At 41.9% G+C, this 17,162-nt stretch overlaps 1 protein-coding gene across 1 annotated transcript in view; it reads right to left on the reverse strand.

Annotated features, from left to right (window-relative positions):
- KIAA0556 (KIAA0556 ortholog) overlaps window positions 1-17,162 on the reverse strand; it is a 179,175-nt gene that overhangs the window by 159,201 nt on the left and 2,812 nt on the right. Inside the window, exon 2 of the mRNA XM_011376974.2 lies at window positions 3,713-3,768. Coding sequence (XP_011375276.1) covers window positions 3,713-3,768 — 56 coding nt within the window. The remainder of the gene's footprint in view (window positions 1-3,712; window positions 3,769-17,162) is intronic.

Genomic DNA, 17,162 nt, shown 5'->3' on the forward strand with positions numbered 1-17,162 from the left:
TATAAGCACAGCATCTGTGGATTGCTTGCTGAATCTCAACAGGTGGCCCTGGAGAGGCAGAGGCTTGAGCTAAATCTGGCCTGTAGCTGAGCCCTTCTCAGGACTGTGCCTCTGGACACCTACTTCACAAATCCACACTAATAAGACCAGGAGACAGGAGCTTTGCTTAGTGCGTAGAAACAGACACGGAAAGGCAGCCAAAATGAGAAGACAAAAAAACAGAAACCATATGAGAGAATGGAACAGAGATCCAGAAATAATGGAGTCAAGTAATCTAACAGATGTAGAGTTCAAAACACTGGTTATAAAGATGCCCAATGAACTTAGGGGAAGAGTAGATGAAATCAGTGAGAACTTTCACAAAGAGGTAAAAAATATAAAAATGGAAATGGAAATTATAGAAGGGAACCAGTCTGAAATGAAGAACACATTATCTGAGATAAGAAGTATATTAAATGGAATAAATGAAGGAATAAACAGTGAATAAAGAAAAGGATCATATGCCCTATCTAGAGGATGCGAAAGCCAAGGACACTCAATCAGAATGGCAAGAGATAATATGCCACGCCTATAAAAATAATTTAAGGAGCATATGCGACACTATTAAGGGTCCAAATATCCATCCGATAGGCATAACTGAAGAAAATCAAGGTGTTGAACAGCTGTTTGAATAAATAATGATGAAAAACTTCCCTAACTAGTGAAGGAAATGGATATAAGACCCCAGGAAGCTCAGAGAATTCCAAAAATCAGGGATACAAAGAGGCCCACACCAAGACACATCATAATTAAAATGCGAAAGGTTAACTACAAAGAAAGAATATTAAAAGCAGCAAGAGAAAAACAGATAGTTACTTATAAGGGAACACCCATAAGACTGGTAGCTGATTTCTCAAAAGAAACTATGCAGGGCAGAAGGGCTTGGCAAAAAATATTCAACAGGATGAAGACTCAGGATCTACAACCAAGAATAATTTATCCAACAAAGCTATCATATAGAGTTGAAGGACAGATAAAGAGCTCTCCAGACAAAAATGAGCTAAAAGAATTTATCACCACCAAGCCCATATTACAGGAAATGTTGGAGGGACTTCTTTAAGAAGAAAAAACATGTATCAAAAACAAGAATAAAGAATGGTAGCAACTACATTCCTATCAATAAGCACCTCAAATAGAAAAGAATTAAGTGCTCCAACCAAAAGAGTGGGTGAATGGAAAGAAAAACAAGACCCCTACATGTTGCCTATAAGAGACTCACTTCAGATTAAAGGACACAGACTAAAAGGAAGGGGATGGAAAAACATATTGCTTTGATGGACCTAGAAGGTATTTAAGTCAGATAGAGAAAGATAAACACTATATGATTTCACTTATATGTGGAATCTAAGGAATAAAAAGAACAAACTAATCAAAAACAGACTCGCAAATATAGTGGACAATTTGGTGACAGACAATTTGGGTTGGGGGGTGGGAAAATGGAGTGAAGGGTTAAAGAAGTACTAATTAGTAGCTGATGGATGGACACAGAGATGCGGAGCACGGCATAGGGAATGCAATTAGAATGAATACGTTGGCTAGGTGGAGGGAGCAATTGCGGGGGACCGTTGTATAAACTATATAGATGTCTCACCAATGTACTATATACTTGAAACTAATTAAATTTTAAAAAATTCTAAAAAAAAATAAATAAGGGGGACACATCTCAACAACAGCCATTGCATTATTGCCTTATAGGAATGAAGACTCAGTATTGCCATTCACCATTTTTGCAAAGAAGCCAGAAGTCTGCATTTTTACGTGAAATCTCCCATTTTTAAATGTAGACACCTAATCCTAAAAAATTGTAATAGGGTGTGGGCCAAATAAAACACAACTGTGGGCTGAATTGGGCCTGACAAGCTCACTGAAAGCTCCCTTTGCCATGTTGGCCCACGACCATGAAGAGAAGCACCCAATCTCCTCCCAGAATGGAAACTGCGCATTCACCTGCCAAGGCGTGATCTGGCCTGCATAACCTCGCTGTCCCAGGAACACGACGTGTACCCCTGTCTGCTTGTTCTCATCAGCATATCTTTTCCTTGCCTTTCATGGGGACATAGCTTGATCTATACCTGGCATCCTGTGTAAGGCACAGAGTGTCAGAAGTGCAGATCTCACAGACGAGGCAGGGAGGGATGCAGAAAGAGGAAGTGGGTGAAAAAGGCGTGTTTATCAGGATGAACATCTTGGCAGCTTGCTATTCGTTTCCTTCTCTTGTTTTTCTAACCAAACAAAAGTCCTGTTAAGAGACTCAGCACCCTCTTCTTCAGAGGGCCTGAAACCATCTTCAATATCTTTCAGGGTTAAACTTAGACATTGTGATAAACAGCCCCTCTCTCTGTTTTCTCTCACTTCAAGCACTTTTCAGAAGACTGATCTGAAATGCTCTCAGGCAACTGACATGACGGGAACAGCCAGGAAGGCAGCACTTAGGGGAGTCCTGCTACCAAGGAGGGGAGGGAAAGAGTGAATACTGGTTATCACCACTCTGCTTCCTGGTTTCCCAGCGAGTTTCTTAATGTGGAAAAATGGGGTGCCGTTATTCTGTAACCAAAGACCTCGGTTAGGCTTAAACGACTCATTCCTGGTTTAGGGGGCTGGTCCTCCCCACCCAGGTCACTTAACAGAGGGAGACCAGGTGCCTGCAGGCCTGTGCTCACTCTCATTCTGGCTCCTGCACCTCCAGGTCTCTGGAAGGACTTTGCAGGAGACAGGCACACCTGCTGCTGTCTCCAGAAAAATCTCCCTACCAGAAAGGAGTGCTCAGCTTCCAGACTGCCCACCGCGGCTGACATTTACATCTCTTCCGCAGCATCAAAGCTCTCAGGTTTTCTCCCAGCCCTTATTCCATGTAGGTTAATTAAATAAGAAAACTCACACTGGCTGTTCTGGCTACAGCTGAGAAAGGAGACAACAGGAGAGAGGATGAAAGTCACAGCAAAGTAAACGGGGTGCTTTTCAGTCCAACCTCAACATGCCTCTTCAGAGCTGCCCGAGGATGAGGCCAACACAGAGAAATCAGAGCCAAGACACAGAATGAGAAAGACCAAGTCTGTGGCCATTTTTGAGCCCCTGGACCCAGCAGAGCCTTTCCTTTCCTCAGTAGAATTATGTCACTTTACAATCAAAAATGTAGTATACAAGTGTTGATGAATGTTAGGATTGGTTGCTATTTATGATGAGCTACACGCTTTCACCCCTGTGCCCATCTGCTATTAAATGAGACTCAAATTTAAAATCCCATGAACTTGAGACCTCCCTGTGGTAACCTCTGGGTCCCTGTACCACTTCCCACCTCAGGCTCAATGATCTTGCAGCTTTCCTATTCATGTCTCTATGACTTTGACCATGCCTGGCCCATCAGCAGACCTGCCCAGGTAAACCCCGCCCAAACTGCTGACCCACAGAAGTGTGAACTAAATGCATGGTTGTTTTACGTCACTAAAATTTGGGGCGATATGTTACACAGGCAAAGCTAACTGATAAATTCAGCGAGAGATCACCACTACGGGTGACACTGGGTTTATAACTCTAGTTGCTATCTATCATTTGGTCAGGGATTCAAGCCTGGGACTCAGAGAGAAAAGAGTAGATCAGGAATAATCACCAGCCTGCTCCCTCAGGTCCCTTCGCATAGCTGCTTCCCACCAGCCCTCACCAGGGACACATTTACCTCCTTTTTCTCTCGCGAGCAGGACCGGCTTCTCTCAGCCTTTCGCAGAGTCTGACCTGTAGCAGTTCAAAAGCAGAACCAGAGATTAAGGCTGTTTTAAAACAGCTAGTTCATCACTGCAAAAGCTTTTTATTTGCAAACTGGATAGACGGGACCAATCATAATCAAATGATTTGAAGAAAATGTAGCCTATTATGATAATGGGAAAATGGTATACTCTTGAAATAGACCGATGGCAAGGAAATGGTAATTCACACACTCACATCGTTATTTGACTATAATGAACAAAGCCTCAGCTCTTTAATCTGGAACATTATCTGTACTCTGTAAGGGCCGACAAACTCTAGTTTTCCCATTCGCATTGCATTTTTATTAAATTGTTTGGAATTATATAAAATGCCTTCCACTGTGTGCATACACATAACCTTTGATGAGTGCATCCCAATGCACTGCACCAAACCCCCAAGCTCACCACATAGGTGATAGTACAGATGTGAATTAGCAGGAATCACCCGCATTTCACATAATGGGCAATTTCAGAGAGAACTGTTGCTTTTCTCAGAAAACTAGAAGACTAACATTTGAAGGCGTGCATGAATTCAACAGGTCGACATTAGAATGTTTAAATATGCTATTCTAAGTGCGGTTTTCACAACTTTTATGGAAGTGTCCATTATAAAAGGATCCCTCGATAAAAAAATTAATGGATTGCCTTGGTTTTAAATAGAAAACAATAGTCATAGCACGTCGTCAAGATGTCTCCCAAATTGTTCAGCTTCACTCTTGAGTGGCTACTTGTGAGAAAATGCCACAATCACATGTTCCATTAGCCAAGAGCATTCAGAAGGTAGGAGCAAAAGGCTTAGTGATGACTTATTGAGAGTCAAGAGATAGGGACTAAGTATCAGAGGAATGATATCTGTCTTTGGATGTGGTCACATCCAGTGGGTCTACACATGAGTGGGACACAAGAGGAGGGTGGACCTCACAGCTGAAGATAAAGCACAAGTCAAGGGATGTTGCTCTAAGAAGGTGAGAATGAGAAAAGCAAAAGCCCAAAGATGAGCCTCTGGCAATGGCCAAACTTTGGGCCCAATACATAAAAGGATTTAGAAAAGAGGCAGTTGGAGAATTTATAGGAGATAAATGTCTTTAAATGATAATGTCTTTAAATGACATTAGATAAATGTCACGGTATGAAAGACATCTTTTGGGTTATCTGCTCAGCTCATAATGACACTCTGGACTGCCCCCTTCTCTCCTCTCCATCCTCAGGATGGGTCTCCTGACCCAACTCCATCTGTAGCCAATCAGAATCTCAGCCCCTGAAATTTGGAGACAGAGAGGTTAAGAGGGCCAGGGTTATCTGCAGGTGTGAGCTATGATGCTATAAGCAGCCAGCCACTTGCCCTGGGGACAGACTAACAGAGAAAGGCAAGACAGAATGAACTGATCTAAAACTGACTGCATGCCTGTCTCGTGTTCCACAGACACCCACCTAGACTATTCTGTGTTTTCTTCCTTCCTTCCTTCCTTCCTTCCTTCCTTCTATCCATCCATCCTTTTTCTTTCTCTTTCCTAGACTATTCTGTGTTTTCTTTCTTCCTTCTTTTCTTCTTTTCTTCCTTTTTTTTCTCTTTTTTTTTTTTTTTTTTTTTTTTTTTTTTGTCTTAAGACAAAAAGTCCAAGATCTAGGGATGAAAAAGAGCCCTGAAAAATGTATCACTGTGGAGCAGGATGTCGACAGTTGGGAGGTTATGCGTGTGTGGGGGAAAGGGGTATATAAAAATTCTGTACTTTATACTCAATTTTGCTATGAACCTAAAACTGCTCTAAAAAATAAAGTTCATTAATTTTTTTTAAAAAAAAAGCCCAAGATTTAGGGATCAGGTGATCTTGGTTGCTAGGCCAATTTTGTATCTTGACTTCTTGACCCCTGAGGCTCTAGGGCAGGAGCCAGGGTGGACAGCCTGAGAACCATAAACCCTTGTCTACACTTGCTCTGGCTGTCAGTCGGGGAACTCAGAGTAGGCCCTAGGGCTAGAGAGGATGACACGCCAGGTAGTATAGGTCATGCAATGCAGAGCCAGGAGCTAAGAGATGGGCCAGGAGCTGAAAGGGGACAGAGAGGATTGGAGGCCATGGGATAGACAAGGATGTTTTTAGTAACAGTAGTAGTTTTGAGGCAAGTTGCCAGTAAGGCTGAGTAGGGCCCAGAGCAAGGGTAAGGAGCAGGAGGGAAGCAGAACCAGATCAGGGGTAAGCATGGCAGACCCCAGAGTCTAGCTGAAGTCCTTCTTATGCTGGTGGGACACATGCCTGGGGATCCGGTCCAGTGGACAGCTAACCAGTTATGGGACCCTGGATAAGTCACAGGATCAAACAGGATCTCTCTGAACTGTATGTTTTCTTCTTTTTTTTTTTTTAATGAGAGTTAGACCGAATCACCTCTGGGTTTGCTTTCACCTCTCAAATTCTGTTACACCAATAAGGAACAATAAAAAAACCATTAAGCTGGGCCATAAAAACAAAATATTAATATAAAAAACATAGAGCTTAACTACTGAAATCTGAAAGCAAATCTCTCTACTGGAGTTAATTAGAAGCTTCTTTATTCATTAAATTGGAAATAATTTGCTTATTTTCCAATGAAGATAATTTGCTCTAATTATATGCATTTGTTCTCTAATGCCTCTGTCCTCACACCACTGAGCCCTTCTCTCCTCCAGGTAGCTTGATGTGGAGACAGCTTCTTCTCCTCGAGTACAGAAAGAACCAGAGTTACATTGCGCTTGTCTATTGCACGTAGCTTCTATGAGCATCTTGCTGACTAGATTTCATTTTATAATCACAACAACTCAGGAAGAAAGGTGGGAGAAGGTAACATTAATATCAATATATGCTACTTGCAAAATTAAGGGGGTGTTCTTCTGTATTTTGCAAGGTGACCGGCAGCTTCCGCCTTGAAACAATGGAAAAGGCCAAATATAAATGATATGTGTGTATCTTACTTTATGAAACAGATGTGTGCTGGGAAAAGATAAAAAGAAGTGAATGCACTGAATTTTTGTAACTATAATACCATTCTCCCACTTATGATTTCAGAGAGACTTTATCTGCACTTAGGATTTATTTTCAATGGCTCAAAGATTCTGACTTCAGTTTCACTTTGCGCTAAATGGAGATAATATTCATCGCTCCATTTAGAGGGGAGTCGCATCTTCCTTGGATGTTAGCTGCTGAAGTCATTAGGCAAGGGAAAATCAGCATCAAAATTACCCCTGAAAAAGAGCCTTAAACCTCCTCATTAAGTACCGTCTACGGGACACAGCCTTTCATATCTATTGCCGCAGACTAATAAGCATGTGTAATATTTGATGCATATGGAAATGTATGGTACATGATAAAAATACATATGCAAAATATCATTTTATGGTATTTCTAATTAAACTATTCATATTGTAATTACTCCCTCTTTTTTTCTCTTGTGGTTGGAGGAGAGTAGAAGGGGTGGGGATAAGAGCCAGGCATGGAATTTATGCAAGTTAAACGCTTGGTTGCTGCACCTCCACTGTACGGAACACCTACCGCGTGTCAGGTCTATGCACAGTCTTCATCTCCCGCATCCTCACAACCACTCCTTTAAATCAAGGTTCAAAAAACTCTGTAAAGAGCCAGATAGTAAATATTTTTTGCCTTATAGAGCAACTCTGCTACAGACACTATGTAAAAAACAGGCATGGCCGTGTTCCAATAAAACTTCATTCGCAAAGAGGCAGCAGGCTGGATTTGGCCCACAGGCTGTATGGTTTGCTGATTCTTGCTTTAGATGGATAGTATTATTCCCATTGCTACAAATCAGCGAAGAAATGAGAAAAAAAAAACTGAGGGTGAGTTGACTGAGCCGCTTGCTCAAGGTCACAAAAATGTAGCTTGTTAAGTGATAGGGCTCAGTGTGCTCCTAATCACCAGCATCACTATCACCATCTCAGCATCAGCATCACCATCTCATCACCACTGGCATCACCACCACTACCATCATCGTCGCCATTACTGTGTGAGCTCGCCTTAATCAGGGTTTACTATGTGCCCCGCACTGAACTTCAGGGTAAATACATAAGTCAACTCATTTACTCTCCACAGCTACTCTCCAAGGTAAAAATAGGTACTACTATTACCCCACTTATCAGAAGAGGACGCTGAGCCCCAAAGAGGTTAGGAAACCTGCCCAGTAGCACAGAGCTAGTGAGTGGAGGAGACTTGATTTGAATCTGGGGAGTCTGGATCCAGGGCCTGAACTCCTATCCACTAAGCTACACTGCCTCTCAGTCAGATCTTCAAAGACAAGTACAAGGCCAGAATGTGCTGGGGAGGGAGTTTGATTTAAAGAAATCTTTCTCTGGTGGAGCTTTTTAATGTACTTTGGATTCCTCAAGTAATTAATAAGGGGATTAGAAGAAAATGATTCCCCAAGGGTAAAGGAAGATGGAGCTCCCTACTGGCCAGATAAATGCCATAAAATGCCCAATGTGGAAAGGCAGGCTTGGCAGGGGACACTCACTCCCATTGCTCAGGTAGAATGCTCAGCCTTGGCAGGCAGAGTTGGGCTTTGGAGAATAAAGGTGACTCAATGGAAATCCTGCAGGTAAAGAGAGCCCCTGCAGGGACCTCCCCATCACAAAGGACTCTTGAACAAAGAATTGGTTTCCCCCTACTGGGGTGATGGTGCTTCCATTAGGTTACTAAAATGAGCTTATTTCGTCTGTTGTCCAAATAGGGGAGAGCTCACACCGCTCGTTTTGTGTGTCTATGTAATTTAATTTAAATGACAACTATTCCACTGAGATACCACTTTCACCTACCCAACCGGCAAAAATCCAGAGGTTTGACAATATACCGTTGGCAAGAGCTGGGAAGCAGGCACTTTTGAACATTGCTGGGAGGAATACAAAATGACACAGCCCCTTGTGAGGGTATTTTAACAATATCCTCAAAAGTACAAATGCTTCTAGGAATCCACCATGAAGAAACCTGAAACAAATGCATGTACAAGGTATTCACGTATTCGGTGCATCATATTTGCAATAGCAAATATAAGAAATAACCCATAAGTCTAAGAGTAAGGACTGGCTGAATAAATATGGCGAATCCACACAACAGAATGAAATACTATGAAGTCAGAAGAAAGAATGGGCAAGCTTCTTATAGATCTTATAGATAGCCATAAGTTAAGTGAAAAAATCAAGGAGCAGAAAGTATATGTAGCATACAATTTCTTTTTTCTCTAAGAGGGAAAATAAGAATATATACTCATATTGGTTCAATCTGTATAAAGAACCACCTAGAAAGGCACATGCACAAGAGTGACTTCTCAATGTATATTTATATTGTTTTCATTTTTAAATGATTTATTTGGATCTATTTCCTATTCAAGAAACTGAAATAAACTTAAAATATTAAATGTCCAAAAAGCTGATTCAAATTTTTGAAAAATATAACAAGAAATGCTGTAGACCTTCCCACCTAAGTCTGAGAGGGGGTGGTCTGTGAAAGGGAAATGGAGTAGCCTCCGTGAACATCGAGATCCCAAAGCTTGCTGAAAACAGAACACAATATTTTCAGAGGAAAAACTGCCTTAAGAGATTAATCGGTAATGCTGAGAGGTAACAATGGAATGATGATAAAATATGATTTCTGGAAACTATAGTTTCTTAGCTAAGCCAATAGGCTATTGGTGACCTGCTCATTTATTTGAGGGCAAAGTTTTATGAAACGGCTAGATGAGATGAGAAAAATATAAGAAAAAGGGGGAAAAAAAGAAGAAAGGAAAATCAAGACCTGTTGTAATGGGTTGTCGGGAAATTGTGGTTTTCTAGTGCTTCTTGAAGGCCTACCATACAGGTCCTGCCCCAGCTGATAGCTCCTGAGATTCCCTATCTGGTGCGACAAAGCCGCCTGGCTCAGAGAAGCAAAGTAACTTGTCCAAGGTCACAGAGCAAGGAAGGGGAAAGACATGGGTTAGCAATGAGTCAGTCTGGTTGCTAATCCAGTGTTCACTACACATTGCTGTCTGCCTGGCTGCCTGTACGGCCTTCTTCAATTCCAGAAATAGGAGCACACCAGCCCCACTGTCATCGCTACCCCAACTTTCACACGCCTTCAGCCCCATGTCAGCTTCCTGAACCCTGATAGTGACTTCGACCTACGGTTTTTGCAAAGACACTTGTGGCAGAGCAAGGGAACAGGGCATCCTGAAGAGCACCTGCCCAGCCGAAGGGGGAATCACTATTTGGCTCTAGCTGTTGGAATGTGGGCTCAGTTTTGTTGGATTAGATTTTTCCAGAGAAGTCCAGTTTTATTAGAAAGTTTCTAATTTTTAAATGTTGACAAGTAATTAAAAAATTTTTAACCTCTGTACAGGCCCAACAAAACAGGCCTCTAGTTTCCAACCTAATAGGTAATTGGGCAGAAGACTGGAAAATCTTGCACTCCCCCATTATTTATCTCAATGCTATGGACACTTTTATTGGTGGGGGGGAACCTCTTTAAGGAAATCTCATCATAACAGAACTCTATTAGACAAAGAGCATGACTGTTTGGAAGCCAGGTTAAGTGCTGGCTCTGTGACACACTCTTCTCTTCAAATTCCTCATGCGCACCTCTGGGCTGGTTCTGGGCCTTTAAGTTAAATTCTGTCTTCTAAAAGCCTCAAACAATATCCCTATCACTCTTCCTTTGCATTTTCTTTGTAACTCAAATTCCCAGGGCCCAGTTTACTGCCAAATTACCTGAGATAAACAAGTCATGCTAAGATCCTCTTTTCCTTTCCAAATCTTAACAGCAGCTGGCAGCTGGGAATGGTTATTTATAACCTGCACACCGATACGCACATTTGCTTGGTTTAGAAATGCTCAGCCATGCATTCTTTGGCCGGCTTCATAATTAGATGAGAACCTGGGAACAATGCTGTGCAGCGGCTAAGAGGCTAGGCTCTGGGTCACCCTGCCTGGCTCAGCCACTCATTCATTACCTGTGTGGGAATCCTAATTGTCCCAATTCTATTTCAGTCAATTGTCAGGGTTAAGAGAGTACGTGTGAAACACTTAGAACGGTGCCCTGTACAGAGTAGTTACTTAGCACTTAGTAGTTCCCTCCCCAGGCAACGGCTGACTGTTCATGGATCTCAGCAAGTTCTGTTGTAGTCTGGTACCCAAATATATCCCGAACCTGTCCCTTCTTCTTCATCACCCCTCTGTGAGCCCTGTTTTTTCACTGGCCACCTGGTAGGTCTCCTGCCTCCACTATTTCCCATGGCAGCCATCTAAAAATAAGAGTGTATCTATCCACTGTCTGCTTGACACTCCAACGTGTTTCCCTCTCCCCTTGCTTACTCTCACATTTCTGCAGCCTCCCTCCCAATCCCCACCCCTCCACCCCCCCCCCCCCCCCCCCCCACCCCCCCCCCACGCCCCAATCCCCCGCCCCGAGTCTTTCTTCCGCTCCTGGGATTCAGAATTCCTTCCTGCCTTTGGGCCTTTGCCCTCAACTTCTTGGTCTTCTCATCAATCAGATCTCAGCTTAAAGGGACTGACCTCATCGAAGAGGACTAACCCCCAGTCCTCCCTACTTTTATCTTCTGCGGAGCACTTACTGATCTGTTCCCTGTTGACTTGTTTGTGACCTGTCTCCCCCACTAAATATCAGCTCTCTGAAATTGATGGCTGCTGTCTGGCTTTTTTATCACTGAATTTCCCACATCTGGAACAGTGCCTGGAATGGAGTACACAACAGTAAACATTTCCGGAATAGATGAATGAGTAAATAACCAAATTTCTGAATGAACAATGCTGGAAGGGACAGGAGGCATGCTGACAAACTGTTGGCAAGAGCTCATCTTCCCTCACAGTGTGCTTTCCTGACTCTTTTCTCCTGCTCTTTCTGGGATAGTGAAGGGAAATATGACAAAGGAAATTTAATACACCATTGGAGATAATTGGAAAATATTGATTTTTTTTTTTCATTTCAGAGGTGAAGATAAGTAAATGCCAGACTTTTATAATCTAATGAATGGCCTATAGGACAACATGCTTTCAGGCTAAAATGTGCTTTGGTCTAACTCTGTGTCTACCATACAAGGTCCCAAACCCATTCCCTTGCCACACCCCAACACAGCCCCATCCTCCCATCCCAGCCCCCCACAGAATACAAATGAGGGCATTACATCTGCGAAAATACGTGTATGTATATCCAAATTAAAGTATCTTCTGCGTATTTGAATCCCCCGCCCCCCCCCAAAAAAAATGATCTGCCAAACCACCCTGGAAAACACAGAAAATGGTACATGAGATCCCCTGGAATCTGAAGGGAAAAGATGTTTTCTTCTTGTGTGATAGCTAATTTTTACTGAGGACCTATTAAGTGCAGGACACCATTCTAAGGGCTTTACATGGATGAATTAATTTGATTCTCAGCCCTGTGGGAAGGTCCTACTATTAATCTCTATTTTATAATGTAAGAGTCTAGGCACTAAGAGATAAAAAAATTAACTCCCCTGAGGTCACATGACTGGTAAGAGGGCTCTTCAGCATTCGAACGCCCTCAGCTCCAACTTCCTGCCGGGTGCTACATTCAACCATAACTTTCCTATCCTCAAAGGACATGCTAAGTCAGGGGCTATTTCCAGAGAATCCGTTAGCTAAGAGTGGTCGAGGTAGCATCGGGTTCCAAAATGAAGCAAGGGTGAAAGTGACAGTGACTTCCCTGGGATAGGAAGTGGGGGGTGGGGGAGAAGGGGAGACAGAAATGTAATTGGGAAATAGAGAGAGAACAGAATAAACACAGAAGCTATGGGGTGTAGTAAAGGTAGCTAGGTCAGGGCATATTATTAAGACTAGATTGAACTACTCCAAAGGACTGTGTCTGGGGGAAACATACTTTTCCACTAGAAAAAGGAACCAGCCGAGGTCTCTGGGAGCTTGGCCTGGAGGCTTGGCTGCAAGAGCCTTTTCTCTGTTTGCTTTATGGAGACCAGCCAACAATTCACCTAAGAGACAAATCGGTTCATCTCCTTCCTGGTTACTATGTCAATCCAGCAAACATCATGGACCAGTCCTTGGGCCAAGTGTTGGGCATACAAAGGAATAAGAGTGGGTCTCCACCCGCAAAGAGGAAGAAGGGCATGAAGCCCAATACCTATGATAGCACGATGCCTGAGGAGCTATGGGATCCTGCCACGGGGGAGGAGTTTATTCTGCAGGTAATGTCATTCACTGTAATCTACAGTGTGGAACTGACTTAAAAGAAGGACACAGATAGCAAGGAACACAGCATGGGCAAGGCAGAGAGGTAGGAAAGAATATGGTGTGCTCAAGAGATGGTCAGCTTTCCAAAATTCCTTGAGCAAGGGTTGAAATCTCAGATGCCTGCAGGGTCAGGCCAATATTCTCAATGGAGGACGTGAGCACTGGATGACTGGCACCACCAGTCAGAAGACATCAAACTGCCATCACATGTCAAGGTCAAAGAGGTAGCGACTGTTCAGTGCTGACAACCAGGGCTGTGTAAGAAGGCAGGCCCAGTGGGACCAAAGCACCCTTTTATCTAGAGACTGAGAAGTCCAGGTTTTTATGAGAAATCTCATTTTTAAATATGGGAAAACACAGCTATGAATCCAGTTTGCCCAGTATAAAAACTCTGGGCATGAGAGAGGATGGGTGACTATTTAAAGATGAAGCTGGAGTCCCGCAGACCAACCAAGGGGTAGGGATGGGGGAAGGAAAGAGCTTCCCCAGGGAAAATCTCTAATTAAAGGTGCTATATCCACAGGGCAATTGTTAAGGCCACAAGGGTCAAGCTGCTCAGCACCCCATGGGACATCAGTAGTCAGTCCTGTGGCACTGAGGACAATTGATACTTTCTTATTCTTTTATACAGTGCTCTGTAAACAGCTCCAAGTTCCTCCTTCTAACCAACCATATTGCTCCTGATTCCCCTTCCCACTTGGAAATAAAGGAACAGCCAGGGTCACATCCAGAGGGAGCCAAGAAGATAGTCAAGGGCAGTGCCTTTTAAACTGTTTATTCTTCTACCAGCCTAATGGGCAGGCCTCACTCACAGACTCACTCCCCAGATGTGAGAACCTGGGCACACACTGGCAGGGACAGGGCTGAGATGGCTCTTTGATAAATACTAGGGTGTAGACTTTATTCGGCTGAGTCCTGGTTCTGCTACCTACTAGCTGTGTGGTGTAAAATGGGCACTTACAGTATCATATCGAGCCATCTCAAGAATCAGATTGGATTCTCTATGGCAGGAATTGGCACTTTTCCTGTGAAGGGTCAGAGATAAATATTTTTGGCTTTATGGGCCATATGGTCTCTATCATAACAAATCAACTCTGCTATCAAAACATGGAAACAGCCAAAGACTGTTTGTATGCATTTGTATGCAAATGGTTGCAGCTGTATTCCAATAAAACTTTATTTATAAAAGCAGGCAGTGGGCCGGAGTGCTTTGGGAAATGTGAAGACTTTTACAATGTTATCTTCTGGGGACTCCCATGTTGGATTGCAGTTATCTGTTTATGTCTCCCTTTCTCACCAGACTATGAAGTTCTTAAGGGCACAGAATACTATATACCCCTCTTCATTTTTAGATTAAAACTAAAAGAACAAGTATAGCATAATATGGCACACGTGAAGTCCATAAGGATTTTCAAAATTGTCTAAGTTAATATTAGAGCAGGATTGTAACTTCAAATGCCTATGGGGCCCAGGCAGGTACCAGATGCGATGGGAGAAGCTAGTGAGGTAGGTGCTGTGGTGAACTAGAAAGTGCACTCCCCCTTCTCCACTCAGCTCTAGCTGGGAGGGAATTGTGGCCATGCAGAATTCCGATTCGGTGCTAAAAGACATTATTGATATTTTAAAGAAAATATCATAATCAGATGTTTATGAGAAATCTCCCAATTTTTCAATGTTGATAATTCAAAATTTTTTAAAATAAAACATTATGGGCCAAATAAACGCATATGGAATATTTCAGCCAGGGGAGCCCCAATTTATAACTTCTGATATAAAGAATTCATTTTCAAATTTGCTACATTTCTATTCTTTAAGGGTTAAGAAATTACTGTAAAATTATTTGTAAATTTATATGTAAAAAAATCAACTTTACAGAAAAGTTTTGAGAATAGTACAATGAACACCCATTCACCTACATTCAACCTTACTCATCTTGATATCTCTGGATTCCAGTGCATAGAAGGCACTGAAATGTTGTGAAGTCACTGAATGAATGCCCTAAGGAAAATAAAGCAAAATATAGTGTACCACGTCCTGTAAGCTAAAACGACAGGGTGGAATGAATGTCGAAAAATATCCAGAACGAAAAGAAAGAAAAGAAAGAAAAAGAAAGAAAAGGAAAGAAAAGGAAAGAAAAGGAAAGAAAAAGAAAGAAAAGGAAAGAAAAGAAAAAAGAAAAGAAAGCAGATTCAAGTATGGGAGCCAAAGAAGGAAAAACAGAACCCACACAGAGACTCCATGGACCACACATTTGTTTTGCCGGCTGAATGCTTACTGTGTTTTTTTTGTTGTTGTTGTTATTTTTGGCTTGGCTTATTTTAAGTAGTAAGAGAAACAGGCAAATCACCAGGAGTCCAGGTAAAAAACCACACAGAAGAGACCAGATAGGCTGACAGTGTACTTTCTGCAAAAACTTCCTGATTCAACCGTCATCCATTTTGTAGTTTGGGATTATTTAGCCACACTGGGCTAAATTTCATCTTGGCATTATTAATTCTTTGAGGAAGTTTGCTAAGCAAATGAACAGTATAAACGGGGAAATGTTAAATATTTGCTCTGGGGGGAGCAAAAGCAAATGAGCAGCTTTAAAATCCTTTCTAATTATATTGATGTGCTGACCTTTGTCTAATTATTATGTTCCTTGAAAACTGAGTGGAAGTATTTTCTTTTTCTAAACTATCTTATATTTTAAAAGCACTGGAAGAAATATGACTCTAACACAAAGGTGAACATGTTCACAGGCAAAAGATTCACATATTGCCAATTTACCTTCATGAAAATAAAAAATGTCAAACATTGGTTTTTCTTTTTAACAAAGAGTGAGCTAATTACAAAGATTATTATTTGCTAGAGGGCTTCATCAGATTCCCTTCTCCCTTTTCTGTCAGCAGTGTAGAGGAAGTCTGCCCATTTGCAGATAATGACAGCCTTAGTTACCATGGAGGAGCACTTTTATATGCTAGACCTGGTGTTCAGTGCATTCTTGCATAATCTCATTGAATCCACAATGATGGATTCACCAGTGGATTATCAAGCAAAACAAGGTAAGCTTCATCATCATCTTCATTTTATTGACAGGAAAAATGACATTTAGAGATGTCAGAGTACACAGCTGAGATTCAAATCCAGTGTGGCTATTCGCCCCGTGCCACCTGCCCCCACCCCCCACCGCCCCCAATCTATCAGCATTACATCATACTGCATCACAGAGCTGGATAAAACCTGCCCAAAGTAAAACAATGCACCTGGGAAAATGTTATGAAAAGCTTTAGTGATTTGGACATGCAGAATAAACCAAACTATAATCCAGTCTGTTGATACTTGGCAGACATTTAAGCATTTGTGATTTTCAGAAGTAAACATCTTTCTAATAAGGCCAGGTTGGCTTATCTAGTTGGCTAGAATCACAATTCATCAAGGTATGCATTACTTTACCCAACAGATAATGTGCCTATAAAATGGTGTATAAGTCCAAAAATTGAAATGGAAAAAGGGATCCTTTGAACATTAAATCGAACCTCAGAGCAAATAACTTTCTTAAAGAGAACCAAGTTTTCCTTTTTGTAACCAATCTGAAAACGAACAGGTTCCTCCTTGGGGCCATAATTAAGCTCTAGGAGAGCTGAGATGATAACAATTGGATGTGACTAAGCAGTCTTCTTGAAAATGGTCTATAACAATGTTTCTTAAAATGTGTTCTGCAGATCCTGTGAGGAAGAGGGGTTCCCAAGGACAGAACTATTCTCCTCACAATTCTAACTTTTTCACTGTGTTATTTGCACCAATGATGCAAAAGCAACAGTAGGTAAAACTGCTTATAGCCTGAGTGGCTAAAAGGCAGTGGCATCAAACTGTACTAGAAGTCATTATGCTCTTCATTGTCATGTACTCACGATAAAACAAACAAAAATTATTTTCATTTAAGAAGGTCTCGATGAAACAATAAAAGTTAATTGTATTAATTTTTGACACGAATACAGATTTTTTAACATTCTGTGTGAAAAAATGGGAAGTACACATAAAGCACTTTTGCTACAAGCCAAAGTACAATGGTTGATCACAGAAAACACTTGTGTGATTGTTTGAGTTGCCAGCTGAACTAGCCATATATTGTGTAGAATGACATCTTTACTTGAAAGAAGAGCTAA

Source organism: Pteropus vampyrus, unplaced genomic scaffold, assembly GCF_000151845.1.
Source record: "Pteropus vampyrus isolate Shadow unplaced genomic scaffold, Pvam_2.0 Scaffold303, whole genome shotgun sequence".
NCBI lineage: Eukaryota > Metazoa > Chordata > Mammalia > Chiroptera > Pteropodidae > Pteropus > Pteropus vampyrus.